The sequence below is a fragment of the Lissotriton vulgaris genome, chromosome 5 (genome assembly GCF_964263255.1).
Source record: "Lissotriton vulgaris chromosome 5, aLisVul1.2, whole genome shotgun sequence".
In the NCBI taxonomy this organism is placed as follows: domain Eukaryota; kingdom Metazoa; phylum Chordata; class Amphibia; order Caudata; family Salamandridae; genus Lissotriton; species Lissotriton vulgaris.
This window is the reverse complement of record NC_141693.1, coordinates 1,063,695,687-1,063,712,009: the sequence shown is the minus strand read 5'-3', so window position 1 is coordinate 1,063,712,009 and position 16,323 is coordinate 1,063,695,687. Positions and strand designations below refer to the sequence as shown.

The following is a 16,323-nucleotide window of genomic DNA, read 5'->3' as shown; positions in this document are numbered from 1 at the left end:
GCTTCTGCTGTTCTTCAATTGTAGGCCTACCTCCACACTGTGGTAATAGAAGTTCCTACAAGACTTGAGCTGGATTCCACTATTTTCAATGATCACCAGGTTGACTGAGTCAGGTCCCAGAAGAAGTTTGTGATCCGGATAATCGAGTTTGGAGGTAGCAAGCCTAGTTTCCAGTTCTTCTGGAACTTACTACAGATTCTCTAATCCTACAACCCCCGAGTCCGAACTACTGTTGGACCTGGAGGGCAACTTACACCAGTTGATTCCGGATGGGTCGCTTCAGCTTATGATATGGGAGATTGTCAGGGATGCGGGGGGATTGCCGGCCTTTAGAGAGACGCTTCACACCTCATATCACGAGCTTAGGCGGACTCCACCTCTAAGCAACATGCCTCGGCTTGAAGCAGATGGTCCCACTGGAATTTGTACCGGAAACTGGATCTAGGAGGGGCAGATATAGTCCACATTAAAACATTTATTTATCAGAGTTGTCTTTGGCAGTCTGGCGGACCGGACAATCAATTTGGTCCAGGGGCGATTTCCGCTAGCTATGAAATAGGGCATAGAGTTCCGGTGGGGGAGTTTGTAAACTATTAGAAGACATTACTCTGACTAATCTGCTACAATGCAAATATCATGAGCTCTTGGATGTCAATTTGGTCTTGCGCTTTTTTGAATGCCTGCAGGATAATATCTCCCTATCCTGGAACGAGCTTACAGGTAAGCTGACAATGCTTCTATGCTTGGATTTGTGTAAAAGAGTTTCTAATGTGAGAGGGCATTACCCTTATGATCTGGTGTAACATCAACACCAGTATTAGAACGATGCACTATTCGTCCTTTTGAGACCACCCAAAGTTGTGTGTGGTGAGGTGTGTTAGAGCTTACGAGGGATTAACAGCAGATGTCAGGTCGGCTGGTATCAGTCAATTATTGATTGCGTTGAAAACACGCATTTACAATGCAATAGGTCTCGCAGCATTAAAGTTTGAGTTACTGGCATTATAAATGACAGTGCTTTGCATTAAAAAAAATTATAATAATTTGCAATTGGTATATAAAGCATTGTTTGTGAATGGTTAGTTGTTGCTTATGCTAAGCAAAGTTGGCAGTAATATAGAGTGCTAGTCTTGCTTGTTATAAGCATGCTGATTTAAAGCGCTATGATACCTGCGGGTAAAGTTTGCGCTATATAAAAGTGAAAACTAATAAATAAATAAAAAAGCCTACCTGTACCCCGTCCGTTCTTATTCTGCGATGCCACATATGTTGGGTCCCTGTACTTATTAACTGCACCCTGTGGGAAACCTCCATGGCAGGAACAACGTGTCGCGGGGCAGACACGGGCAATGTAGCCACTGTCCTGTGGCTGCACCGCGGGGTAACAGTGTAGGGGCAGGAAGGCAGGCAGTTGGTAGTGCTGTGCCATAGCAGTGTAGTTCTCTGTGTATGCTGGGCATGGGGGTTGCTATTGGCTGACAAGAAGTGGTGAGGAGGTGCCGGTTCGGTGTGCCTGCTTCCTGATCTTCGGCAGGCGACAGGAAAAGAAAAAGCATTAAAGGGCTGGAGGAAATCGGAACTGGGTTGATGGGTTTATACAGAAAAGTCGGGGACTGCCTGTGTTAGAATTGGTGTATGTCATTCCATGGGCATCAATGCCCCCCTTTGTGAACAATAACACCTTCTTCGGCCAGATAGTTTCTCAGATGGTTATATTCAAACACACCTGTTTAGCCCACCAATGCCTTCACAAACAAGATACAATTATAAATCTTTCCAATTTGGCTACTTGTTCTATGCCCAGTAACTTGTAAAACAATTCTTCTTTATTAGAGTTGATTCACTTTAGCCTTTCGGATTTTTCAGTTTAGCCTCATCATAATAGTCACAACTTTAGTGTTACACTGCATTAGGGTCCCGAAAGAGGGTTTCTGCCATACATTCTCGTTCTTCATTCAGAGTGTCCAGCTAAAGGTTATGTCAAGTACTTATTCAACAATCAGTAACTTAAGTCCTTATAAGCATGCCGTCCGTTCCTACATACAAAATATCAGCCGATACAGACTATACCTTGATGTTTAAAATTGTTCATATTTTGGTCGTAGGCACTGGCTATATTCAGCTCTAGAAAGCACAGTTAGTCTCTCCTTTAAATTTCCCCCACAATACTGACTGTTTATTAGTACGGGTTGATTTTGTTTATTATGCATTAGAGACGGGCTCATGTTTTCATGTTTCAATCGTTTTGCCAACACATCAACGCTCACATATTCCTATTTATTTCAATTAAAACATAAATGTTGCTTACAAAAGAAACGGGCCTGTGGTTCACTGAGCAGCAGAGGCAAACACCATTGTTATGAATAAATTCCGATGGAAAAAATATCAAGAATACAAACATCTCTCAAGTCATATAAGATCAACAGATCACTAAAACCAATAGCGCTAGCAAAAAGGCAAACCATGCGGATATATTATGTACACCTGTCAAACAGAAAGAATAGTAAATAAAGGACCGACAGTCAGAAAATGTGAAAATGTACACGTTCGTATTATTCTGCACATGACAAGGCACATTCTCAGTTTATTTAGTAGATCAGAGCTCTGTAGCTGTAATCTGAAAGAGTAAACAAGCCAATACTCTTAATTTCCTTGCACAAGCTATTTCTAATAGCATAAACATCAATACTGTCAGACGCCGTCCTTCAAGCCTAAACCATGTGCAACATATTTTGGGGCATGTATCATCAGCTGATAACCATACGTAAAACTCGGTTTACTGCAAGCCTTTTATGCTACCACAAAAGGCACTTTACCTCATATTACATATTAACCAGGTCTCACGGTGCTCGATTCCACACATTGGCCTCATTCCAGTGATCGACCTAAGGGACACTGGCTAAGTTTATTTCCATGAGTGTGACTATTATTTCTGGGTTCAAAGATACCTGGTCAGCGTGCATTAACCCGAAAATGTATTTTTCTGCGCTGTAGTTGGCAGTCTATTAATGTAGCACGTGCACCAGAAGCAAATTGCAAACACGGATGCTTGAGCAGTGCCTATGCTAAACTAAAAGCATGCATGAAAACTCCAAGGCGGCAATAATTCCAGAGAATATGAATAATATGGCAATAACTTGACAGTTTATTTAACAGTATGTATTCATGTAAACGAACACTTTGCTTTTCATTTGAACGGTCCCCCAGATTTTTTTTCTAGACAGGTCAGGGAAATGTAACCAATAGGCGCCCGGCTTGTACAGGAAGCCAGGCAACCTGTGTTGAGACGGGGGTGGGGTCGCAAAAATACAGGAAGCAGATGAGAGCCTACCCCGCCCTCCTGTGCCCGTGATGCCAGCTGGAAGATTTGAGTGTCAACTAGCGGGACTCCCGTGCTCATGGAGAGCCCCGCCTGCTGCCAAGAATGGCCCGCTGGCTGCCGAGGGAGAGAGGGACACGCGAAAAGAACCCGGTGAGTGGGGTGTGAGGGGGGGGATGTGTGCGCGCATGTTTGTGTGTGTGTGTGTGTGCGCATGTGTGTATGCGTGCGTGCGTGTGTAAAAAGAGCCCGATGACTGGTGGAGAGGGGGGGGGATGTGTGCGTGAAAATAGCACTCCTGTGTGCAGTGATGGGCAGTAGAGCCGGCAGCGGAGGGGGGAGGGAAAGTGAAAGTAAGCAGCAGGCTTGCAGTGGAGACAGGAGATGGGTGTGCGCGCGTGTGTTTCAGTCTGGGCGTGGCCCGTGCCGATCAGATTCCAGAGCCTGCGCGTGCCATCTCCTGTCTCCTGGGAAGCACAGCCGCTGACAATAGGCCTCTGGTGAGACCGCGCTTTCGCGCAGTAATCGCCACAAGACCTAAAAACCTCATCATTCATCTATCCACGATAAACAGATGAATCCACTGGGGAATGAAGCTGGCATTGATACCTCTATGTTAGGGACACACTCAGTCCAAAGGGCAGTGGCCTCAAAGGCCTTCTGTGCAGGAGGAAGCTTAAAAGACATTCTAAAGGTGGCGGATTGGTTGTCACTATACACTTTAAAAAACCTTTACTTTAAGCCAGTAATAAACAAGGTTTCCTTGGTGGTAAGTACGTTTGAAACAAGCACACTCTGAGCCTTTGGTACTGACATAGAATTAAAAATGCCCTAGCTACTTTGAAGAAAACTTCCAATAATTCTATTAAGGACACAGGATCAAGGCTAGTCCAACCCGTAATTCTGAGAGGCAAAAATCGGGCATGATTAAAGGCAACACGATCCAGGCACAAGCACTACCAATCATCACGTACCTGCAGGAGCTGAGCAGCATTCCATCGGACATCTAAATTCTTTTCCAAACACTTTCTTAGAAAATCGTTGAAATCGTTTGACCTGTGAAATTTACAGAAATGTGTGACAATGAAGGAATCTCTACATATAGCAAATACGTTCACAGTTAAGACAGTTTTGCTGCTTAGTAAAATAAAATAGACTACATTATCCTACCAACAAGTTACGTTTCTGTAGGAAACTAACTTTCTATGGTTTCTCAGGGGCTTTACAATTGCAATGTGTTGGAATTCTCAGAGACCGTAGCCTAACTCCTTAGTTTTAGAGGCTTTGCTGCTTAATAAATAGCCCAATAATATTTACCTCTTAATATAAATTAGAGAAAAAGATGCACATCACAGAAGATAATATAAACAGAAGAATTGCAGATGTCCAAAGAGATTAACAGGACTACTGAATTAAATCACATCTTTCTGGATTTTAAGAAAAATTGCCCTAAAAAGCACAAACTCTAAATGTTTAGGTTTTAGTGGGGTGGGTATTCTCCTGTAGGGTAAAATTGGAATTTTTTTAAGCATTCAACCAACACACGACAAATCAAAAGTCTCAGGAAGGTTTTCGTCTAACATGATTTTAACATGCTATGTTAGCCGCGGAGCAAGTTAAGTAAAGACACTTGAAATTACAATTCAGACAACTGAAAGAGGAAAACTATGGATCCCCACTCAAAGGGCTCAAATATAGGTTCATAAGACCTGCTTCGATATTGTATGCCTGAATAACCGTGGCTGAATAGGATTGGCATATTAACTCGTGATTAAGACCGAAAAGGCTTATATGCCAGCAAATGACCTTAAGAATGAATAGAACCAGACATCAAAACAGTAAACATCAAAATACAGCACCGAAACCCACTTTGGCATTTGAGTAAAAGGTTTAGACTGCATTACCCACATTCATGTGACCTCTCAGTGGTCAAGGGGTTTGGAAATAATCACTGACACTTGTACAACAGATGCAAAAATATGGATTATGGATTCCATAAAACTTCACGTCATAACATGAAAAGCTACTCGTCGACATATCTATAAAAAAACAAGACTACCCGACTGGAAAATAGGAAAGAAGTTATTGATATGATGTGCTTTTGAGCTACTGCAGAAAGTTATTATTGAGGGCCATTTACGTTAAACTGTGCATTAGCAACACACAGCACCCATATGAAGAGCATGGTATTGCTGTTAGAACAGTCATCATTATTTGCACTGTCACTTAGGATCAACTGAGAGAAAAAAACTGAATAGTAGTCACAGAACAGAAAAACAATTCTGCTGTGTATTGAATAGCTTGCAAATAGAGCCAGCCTCCCACTTGCTGACATCACAGAACGTTGTTTTAGAAGCACTTGATGGAATCAAAGTATTAGTAGATTGTTTTGTCCGCTATTAATTTTTTTTAAACAGGTTGAAAAGTATTACCATTGGTGCAATAGCCAAAACCTTATGTCATTTACTTCACAATGGACAGCAGAGAATAGCTGCAAACAAGTTTTCAATTTGATCTGAGAACTTTTCACGTTCCCGCCACTGCACTGATCTCAAACAGTTCAGAATTAATTTGAAATTCTGATTGACATATTCTAGCCATGCAGAGAACTTGTTGCTACCACTGGAAACCAGAGAGATGAGTGCAGTGTTGACAGACACATCCAACCTCTTATTTAAGATGCAAGTTTTATTTAGGCAATTCAGAGTACAAATGTTTATTAGCAGAGTAAATGCATTTTGATAAGTACATGGTGGAGACTCAACCATTTGCCTGTATGTAAATGTAACAGAAATATAATGGTAGATGCATCCAAGTAGGAAGAAAGCATTGGAATGAGTCTTGTTACAAGAAAATCCCTATTGTGACATGATGTAAAGTTGATGATATTGAGGGCTGTGCAACAAGACACCGTGTACTAGTTTCTGCTCTTTCGTGTTTAATCTGATATTAATGTTTGAAAGAAGATGTAGCTATGAAGAACTGTAGATGGGTAACAGTACAAAACAGTGATTTTCTTCTGAGACCTAAAATAGAAAAGAGTAAAGCTCGAGTTACCGATGATTCCCCTTGGAACCAACAGGTGAAAAACTTCTGCATTACTCACTTTTAACCTATCAGTACATTTATGGTATGTAATCTCCCTCAACCCTCTAAAACAACTGCCCCAGCTTTCAACATGTATGAAGAAGGAAAGGAGTAAAGAGAGTCAAGCATCATGTGATATTGCTTCTCAAAGAAAATAAAAGTCTGGCCTCCTACCAAACACCTCTATTAAATCCATCCTCTGCCCAAATATACTGAAGAAACGTGTCCTCCTGCAAAGCACCCATACCATTCTGTGCATATTTCTCCCAACCAAACTGGGAGAAAAAAAAGGCCTTCACCCCTCTTCCACAGTCCTCTGCATAGAACCTCCCCAGACCCAAAACAACTGAAAAACAGTACCTGGCCTCCTGCAACTCATCCCCACTTCCCTCAGTGATTAGCCTCCCCAACTAAATATGTGGAAAGTCTGCAAGGTACCAACAGTGGCTCTGTGAGAACTGCTGGGCAGGGTGACTTGTTTTCTCCAGTCAGAAAAGGTCTGCCGTTCTGAGAGCAGAATTTGGCAACTGGTGCAGGCAGAGCACAGCCTGCGCCCTGATGCTCCATCAGGTTTGCAGAGAACTGGGCGAGGAGGCAGAAGGTAAGTTAGACCATCTGCCACTTTCGGGTTTATGGAAATATGGGAAAGACTGCGCAACACAGGGGTGCTAGTCATGGTGATGTCACAACTTTCTTTATGACACAGCAGTGAGTAGCGAACAACTGGATTTTGATACGGTTATTCATGCTGATCCATACATAAAGTATTTCTAGACCTCGTTCCTAAACCGAATTGAACCATTTCTGCTGAATGAAGTTTGAAAACGAATCTGCATTTTTTTTAAATAGTTGACAGGTGCATACCAGACAATATACACCAGGCCATGAAAGAACTGTTATATTGTAGTGATATTTGTATAGCACTTTTTACACCTGAGAAAGTGCAGAAGTAGGTGAAAAGATTTGCAGATGGCTAACAATATACTTTGTTGGCAACTCACAACAGAAGATATTTTGGAGGACAGGGATCTCAGTCTCAATGGCGAAGGAGTACCCTTCCACCAAAATGTTGGCCTCCGCCACTCAGTTTTGAGTGACGCAGAGCACCAGGTTAACGCTGAAGGAGAAAAACGCATTCCATCAATTTAAACTTTCCTCAGACAGCCCAAGGAAGTAAGAGCAATTTAAGGTAAGTCATCCAACCATCTGCTCTATTTAGGGTGTGTTTTTTGACTGTCTGTCATTCCAAGTAATTTTCTGGCAGCGAGAGAATGTTTAAAAAAAAGAAAAAAGAAAAAATAACGACTCCCACACTCTGGGAGAAAACTCCCATGGTGTTGGCGTGCCATTCGTTTTACTTTTCCAAAAGCAAACTTCTACTTTGGGAGTTTGTTTTGGAAAAGTAAAAACTTTTAAAAGGTTGGTGTAAGCATCCGTCACAAATGACAGACACACACTAAACATTTAAATGGCTTTCTATGAACCACCATGGCGGAAATCCTACAAAACCACTGAGATCACTTATGAGCCGGTGGTGAATTTGGCAGGCAGGGTGTTGGACATAAAGTTCTCGGCCACCCTAACTGTGATTACTCCGTCCGCCAATCTATAAATAAAGCCCTTTTACCATGCATACAGTGTTTCAATTTGTTATGTTCTGATGCAGTTTGTAAGCAGTCTGTCATGGAATCTGCGTTGCAATCTGTCATCTAAAGCCACTTTAAAGCACTATATTCCTTAACTGGTTATGCAGCAGTCCTACAGTTGCTACAATATGCATTTATATAGTGCTTATGCATGCGATCATGCAGGTTTCCAGACTGTGGTCCTGCATGTACACCAAGGAACATATTGGTTAATAAAGAAGGAAGCAACCCACATTACTGAAGAATTAGACCTCTGATCAAATAGATGTATCGTTCTGTAGGAATACACATTCTTATCATTGGTCTCCTCATGTCATGGGTTGCTTTAATATCATGGTTTCCTTAATAACTACTTGAGTGACATTCTCCAGACGACAAGCAGATCCTCGGCTTATGATTTCCTGCATAAGGACCTACTTATGATCGGCTATGCTGCTGATTTATGACGCACTCTATTTTACATCTTAGGATGTTTGTGGAAGAACCAGTCTGATGCAACTCTATAGACCGCTACGACCTTGTGAAGAGGTCTTTTATAATCTTGGGGACCTTTTATAACCTGATGAGAGGTAATATTACCAGGGAAAGGACCAACTTCAAGAGCCCTCTAACTTCATGGGTCTTCATATTTGCATGCTCCTTCAGGCAACATGGCCTTGTGATCATATGGCAATATGGCCATTCTGTCTTAGTTGAAGGATTTTCTATCAATACGTTTTTCTTGCAGCAGAGGACAACCATCTGGCGGCACAGCTCTAGGGATCCAGAATCTAGAATCCATACCTCCTGAGGCGGAAGCCGGGAGTTTCCATCTTGCTGCTCTCATTTTAAAATTGTACTGTGTATTCTGTGTTTTTAGATCACTCACTTGCACTTTACTTCTGGCCCCACCGCGCTGCAGACTCTAACGCTGCCGTGGGCACCTGGCTAGGCTGCCGCCACCCTCGGCACGCTGAGGCCACGCCCACCAACAAATAGGCCACGCCCCCTTTTTGCCATCCGGGTATTTAGGGCGCGCTGAATCGCAAGCGCGACCCTAGAATCCATACCTCCTGAGGCGGAAGCCTGGAGTTTCCATCTTGCTGCTCTCATTTTAAAATTGTACTGTGTATTCTGTGTTTTTAGATCACTCACTTGCACTTTACTTCTGGCCCCACCGCGCTGCAGACTCTAACGCTGCCGTGGGCACCTGGCTAGGCTGCCGCCACCCTCGGCACGCTGAGGCCACGCCCACCAACAAATAGGCCACGCCCCCTTTCTTATACTCACACCCAATATAACATGTGTCTCTTTCGGAGGCGCAGCGGACGAGTACAGCGGGCGCGCCGTTTGCGCGCCGAAGGCGCGCTTAAGGCGAGCTCGTCTGCGCTCGTCCGCGCCGAGGTAGCGCCATGGGCCACCCATGCTGCCGGATTTGATCCCTCATTCCAGGAGCCTTCACCTCCCGGGCCACCCTACTCTAGAGAGCAGCTTATTCAACTGGGTCAGCTACACGCAGACAAAGGTATTATTTCATTTGCTCCTACGTCCTATCCCCGAGCTGATATATTGTGTGACGACCTTTTGAATTGTGGTCTATTAAACGTTAGATCCTTGCCTAAACATTGCACGGAGATCCAGCTTTTAGTGGAATCTCATGAACTAGATATTCTGTTCATGACAGAAACATGGACCCGACCAGATTGCTGGGTTGATCCTGGCTTTGCTTGCCCTGACTGGTTCAAATTTCTCCACTCTCCTAGGCCCACTGGCAAGGGCGGGGGTGTGGGAGTGATTTTCAGATCTTCTTGTAACATTAAGGTCTTTAATTTAGACCCTACCCCGGGTATCGAGATGCTGGGGCTCTCTATTTTGACTCGCCCTGGGTCAATTGTTACCTGCCTAGTCTGCTATCGCCCTCCAGGGGCATTCAACTTGGCACAGCAACAAGCGGTAACTACCACCCTGACCAATATTGCCTTATCCCATCAAAAGTTACTTATTATTGGGGATTTTAATCTTTGGCGTAATGGTCCACTCGACTCAGCTCTTGAAAACCTCCTTCAAACCTGTGTCAGTTGTGGTCTCTCCCAACTGGTTTTTACAGCCACCCACAAAGCAGGCCACCTTTTGGATTTGGTCTTTGCGGGACCAGACTTGGTGGTAATGGGAGACACCCTGCCAATGGATTGGACAGACCACTCCTTAATTAAATTCTTCCTATATAAGAAACTGGCCTCATATAAGCTACAAGTTCCATCTAGAGAAATCAAATGTAGAGACTGGAAAACGCTCTCTCGATTGCATTCTTCTGGCGAACTGTTCCATCTGGACTCGCTTTTTGATGTAAACAAGGGTGCGGACGAAAACTATAATGCTTTCTACACCAGCATATCATCGGTCGTTGACTCACGGGCTCCTCTAAAGAATCGTATCCTTCGAGGCAGAGTCTCTGCCCCCTGGTTCAACAACGCTCTTAAAACTGCAAAACTGGACTGCAAACAAGCAGAGCGGAAATGGAGACGCGATTACAATGAATCCTTTAAAGAAATATGGAAAACTAAAATTCTTGCTTATAAAAGCCTCATCGTGAGAGCAAAAGCTGACTATTACTCCTCTCTGATCTGTAATCCCAACAATAATGCCAGGAGTATTTTTAACATCTTAAACAGCGATATCCAATCCAGACGCGTGCAAGAACGAGATTGTCCCGTCTCAAGATCTTTGTGACAATCTTGCCGTATTCTTTAAAGAAAAAATCGATCTGATTCTTCAAGATTTGGACATCCCCCTTGACAGTGACTCCTCCCTGGAATCTAGACCCGCTCCACTGGCTAACCAGGTACCCAACCCGGTTTTGACTCTGGAAAGCCCCTTGCTCAGTTACCAGCCACTCACCTTTGAAATTTTTTCTAATATAGCGAGAGAGATTGTTTCCGGCTCCCCTCTGGACCCGCTCCCTCCTAAAATTTGGAAGGAGTTTGCTGTCGAGCTTTTTCCCTCCCCCCATCTCATCTGCAATCAATCTCTGATAACCGGCACCGTTCCTGCCCACTGGAAGCGTGCGCTCGTCTCTCCCCTGTTGAAAAAACCCTCTCTGGACCCAGAGTGTTCAAAAAACTACCGACCCATTTCACTGTTGCCTTTTCCCGCCAAGATAGTTGAGCGAGTGGTTAGTAACACTCTTTCCACCCACTTAGAACAACTTCTCCTACTTGACGAGGACCAATTTGGCTTCCGGCCGGCCCATGGGACCGAAACAGCCCTCATCACCGCCATGGATGAACTTCAGAGGCGTGCAGACAGAAATCAGGCTTCTTTTTTGATTCTGCTTGATATGTCTGCCGCCTTTGACACGGTTAATCATAAGATCTTGTTAAGGCGGTTGTTTGAGACAGGGGTGAGAGACTCTGCTCTGAGTTGGTTCCACTCTTTTTTGCAGGGCAGGCAGCAGGCGGTTTCTATGCCTCCTTTTCAATCCCCCTTCTCCCCCGTCCTGCATGGTGTGCCCCAGGGCTCTGCCATCAGCCCTATCCTTTTTAATATTTACCTTAGGCCACTAATCTCGCTCATCAAAGGCTTTGGCATTCGAATTATTAATTATGCCGATGACACGCAGATGATCCTTTCCTTGGAAGGAGAGGAGTCCATCTCTGTGGAGGTTTTACACAACTGCCTCAGGAATACGGCCAGCTGGTTAAAGGCAAACTCGCTTCAGTTTAATGCCGGGAAAACTGAAGTGCTTTTTAGCGCTGGAACAAGGATCCCTCGCCCGTTTCCGAACAATTTTTGGCCCCCGGAATCCGGCTCTAGCGTCCGGCCTTCAGACTCTGTCCGTAACCTGGGAGTCATGCTGAACCATGGGCTCAGTATGGACACCCATGTTCAGAAAACATCGGCCTGTTGTTTCTCCATCCTTCGCTCACTCAGGAAGGTTCTGCCCCTGCTACCATCTCATGCCTGCGTCCAGGTGGTTAGATGTACCATCCTGAGCAGGTTGGACTATTGTAATGCCCTCCTGCTCGGGTCCCCTGAGTATCTACTGGACAGACTCCAAAGGGTTCAATCTGCGGCGGCTAAATTGGCGTTGGGGCTGCCTAGGAGATCTCATGGTCCATCTGCCCTTGCAAAACTACATTGGCTTCCTCTTAGACAGAGGATTCAATTTAAAGCCCTTTGCATTGTGTTTAGGGCTCTTCACGGATGCGGCCCAGTCCCCCTCAGGTCCAAGTTTGTCTGGTACACCCCTTCCAGACACCTTCGCTCATCGGATGCTAAACTGGTAGTTGTTCCCAGATTTAAGAAGTTCAGAGCTGGTGGCAGATCCTTTCAGGTGACTGCATCCAGACTCTGGAACACTCTCCCCATCGAGATTAGGGCCACTAATGAACTTATGCAGTTTAGGAAAAAGGTAAAAACTTGGCTTTTCCCTGGCTAGCCTTCGCTCCCCAGGCATACTTCGCTGCCTTCTGTAGTCTGGATTCTATTAGTGCCAGGATGCCTGCAACGGTGACAGTCGCGCTCTATAAATTCTTAAAATAAATAAATAAATAAATATGGCGACATAAGGAATTGGTTCTCTGGATGAACAGGCCTCGGGAAGTGTGGCTCATGCCACTAAAGCAGCCGGGAATCATGATTCTCAGATATAACTTACCAGAGCGAAGGCCACTATATTTGGGTTATTTCGGACACTCTGAATTTGTTGGGTGTATCTGTTGCCAATCTTATATATGGACTCCTAAATCGGCCTCTTTTGACGGTGAAGAGGAGTCAAATTTGACACGGAGAGATCCTTCTAATTGACAAGGTTTCTCTCAGAGTGATGACCTTTCTCATGATTTGAGGGTTAATAACCAGGTCCTCTGCAGATGTGAAAGTGCTCTTGCAACATCCAAAATGGCATACAATAGCAGGAAAATGTCTGACTTTGTTATATCTTCCAGCTACAAAATGTATGTATCTACTTTACCAATTAAGTCTGAAGCAATCTTGAAAATGGTTCCATTTAAGATAATCTTCCAACAAGCATACTGTTTTGAACGCTGAACTAAACACTGCAATACTAATCTATGACAGTAAATTAGAGACATTTTGCTCTGTTTGGCTGTATGTGAATAAGGTCACAGAATAAATTCAAAACAAGAACAAACAGAACTAACATAGCTGTAACGTAAACAAGGCAAATGGCAACACTCACTGGTGTCTGCAGAACCTGATATTTGCTAGAAAAGGCAGACAGTGTTTTTATTGAATGGAAGAAAGATGTCAAGGTTAAAAAGTCAACATTTGCGCTCATATCAATTGATACATTTCTGAAAGCAGAAGTGCCTTGCTCAGATGAACCATCAAATATGTTTACCATCTTGACGGCTGCGCCAGTGTTGGAGGGTCAGATTTTGCTATTTTTAAAAGTACTCGCATAGGATTCAGTTCGTGGTGAGGCGGTTCTATCTGGGCCATCTCAATTAAAGTGACACCCAAGGACCACACATCCGCCTTATAGTCATAAGGCCTGTCTTTGGAGGTCTCGCACATAACAACTTCAGGAGCCATCCTGAAAAAAGAGAAAGACTCTGTTATTCAAAAGGCACAACTAAATTCCAAGAGAGGCAAAGATGCACGTATATAGTTCTACTAATACAGGAGCAGAAAATAAGTGCTTTAAAAATATTAAATATCAATATTTAAACCGAGCTCATAAAAACAAACACTGGTTATTCCTGAGATACTCATGCACCACACTACTTTTCAGAAACAATGTATGTAAAGGTGATGTAATGTGTGTCCTAGACAGGTTCAATCAATCATGGGATTATATAGCACGCTAGTCAACAGTCAGGGTTTCAAGGCGCTGGGTAGGGAGGGGGGGGGGGGCCGTTGGGCCCGGATCATTCGAAGAGCCAGGACATGAGGTCCTTCCTGAACGTGTGCAGGGTCGGGGAGTGTCTGATGTTCACAGGGAGCTTGTTCCAGGTTTTGGCTGCGATGTAGGAGAAAGCTCTCCCGCCTGTTCTGTTTCTGCGTGGGACCTCTGCCAGGGCAAGGTCGGCGGAGCGGAGGTTCCTCTTGGGTGCGTGGAAGGCTACTCTCTCGTTGAGGTATTTAGGTCTGATGTTGTGGAGGGATTTGTAGGCGTGGGTGAGGAGTTTGAAGGTGACCCTCTTCTAGACGTGGAGCCAGTGGAGGCATCGTAGGTGCTGGGTCATGTGCTCATGGCACGGTGTCCCGAGGAAGTGTCTGGCTGCGGCGTTCTGGATGGTCTGGAGTCTGGGCAGAAGAGTTCTGTTGATTCCAGCGTAGAAGGAGTTGCCGTAGTCCAGTCTGGTGGTGATGAGAGCATGGGCGACGGTCCTTCTGAAGTGGCGCTGCCCTGGTGGTTCATGGAGAGGGAGAAATCAAGGATGATGCCGAGGTTCTGAGCCTGGTCTGTAGGGGTGGGCTCCCAAGGGCAGAGGGCCACCAAGTGTTGTCCCAGGTGGAGGTGTAGGGACCAAGGATGAGGACCTTGGTTTTCTCTGAGTTTAGCTTCAAGCAGCTGTCCTTCATACCTTCCTGGAAACAGAGTCTGGTGTCTTCGGGGTTCTTTGTGAGCGAGAGGATGAACTGGGTGTCATCGGCGTAGGATACAATGCTGAGCCCATGCTGTTTGATGATGGAGGCGAGGGGGGCATGTAGATATTGAAGAGCGTGGGGCTGAGTGAAGATCCCTGGGGGCGTAGTAGTTTTATTAATAAAACATGGATAGAATCATGCCAAATGTATCTGTGCTCTGAAGATTCAGAAATTTACTTGCTTTTTCAAGTACAAAATTTTATGTAAGTGTGGGTTGTGTTTTCTTGTCAGTCTCATAATTCTCACAGATTTTCTGAGTTTAGGTCAAAGCTTACCCTTCCTCCATTACATGTACTTAAGTTATTGAAAGGGGTGGAATGCTACCTAGTGTGAGTGCCTGTGTTTTAGACTATTTTCAAACATTCCTCCCATCACCTTCCGTGTGCTGTATGTAGCACTCTAACTGGTGAAGTGTATGCCTTGCTCAGTGTGCCTCAAGATTCAAGCTAGAACTTAGCCATGGGTACTTAGGCTGAATCAAATCTGGGGTTGCTTATGTTCCCTTCTGGAGGGGGCCTTAGTTTGGGGTGGAGTGGTCCCATGTCAAGTAGGGTCAGCACTGATTTGTATAAGGTGAGCATCTGTCTACAGTGACACAATGGATGAAAAACTATGGGTTGGAATGCTAATCAGAGTGATTGTCAGTGGGTAAACTATTTGCAAGCAACTCTTCCATAACCTTTTGTGTATCTGAAGTTACCAAAAGCAGTATGTACTTATCCGTCTGAATCAAAAGTAGCAAATTAAGGACTTCATACATTTAGGCTTGTGAACGTGATCAAAGCGGTGGCAGAGGCAATTTTTTTAATGCAATGCATTTTGTTATTTCTACTATTTAACACTTGTGGCATTTATCATTGCTTCATCATTTTTTAGTGGGTGTTGTGTGGGTGTTGTTCTAAGTCTTAACGTCCTGATGATAGCCCCGGCCAAGTATGTTAATGGACTGAAACAAGGTGTATACGGTTGGCGCTGATATTTCACTTTCACAACAACTGAAACTTTGAACAGGAGTTTGGCACTTTAGATACGTTTTTATTTTACAACACAATTTGCTACTATTTATGTTGTACTCAAAAGGATAACCCGCATAGGACATACAATTAGTTGATTGATTTTTACTTGTTTCTGAGCCCGGTCACCTATGTGTAAACATTTTGAATAATGAATGTGCAGAATATCATTGTATTGTCAGCTTATATGTGCATACAAATGATTTCAAACCGTCTGCAAGGGTCCACAATTGTTTAATTCAAGCTATTAATTCCATAGCAACAGCGAAAGCGCTTCACAACAGATCAATTGGATATTTGGAACATTTTAATATTTAATTTTCTTTTAAACCAATACAATGCTACCATTTTTGAGTTTGTGAATCCGCAAGTCAGTCTTTAGTTTACTTTCAATTACATAGAAATCAGAAGTAAGGCAATGTATAACAATGAAGCTAATTCATGAACTCCACAGCTGATGTCAGGCAGCTAATCAGGAAAATGGTTAGACCAATAGATCACTTTACTTCAATGTTCACCATTTTTCAAAACTGTAGCAATTGCATACTAACCAGTAGGGTGTACCTATGAAAGAATCTCTTCGCTGTATTGTCTTTGTGTTTTTTGCAGATACACCAAAATCCGCTAAAAATAAAGCAACAAGAAACTCAGTTACTTTCAATTA

At 43.9% G+C, this 16,323-nt stretch overlaps 1 protein-coding gene across 2 annotated transcripts in view; it reads right to left on the bottom strand.

Annotated features, from left to right (window-relative positions):
• Positions 1-16,323, bottom strand: part of SLK (STE20 like kinase) — a 377,115-nt gene that overhangs the window by 206,753 nt on the left and 154,039 nt on the right. For both annotated transcript variants that reach the window (XM_086922732.1, XM_086922733.1), the window contains exons 5-7: positions 16,211-16,283; positions 13,394-13,588; positions 4,294-4,375 (exon numbers count right to left, since the gene is read on the bottom strand). In XM_086922732.1, coding sequence (XP_086778858.1) covers positions 4,294-4,375; positions 13,394-13,588; positions 16,211-16,283 — 350 coding nt within the window. The remainder of the gene's footprint in view (positions 1-4,293; positions 4,376-13,393; positions 13,589-16,210; positions 16,284-16,323) is intronic.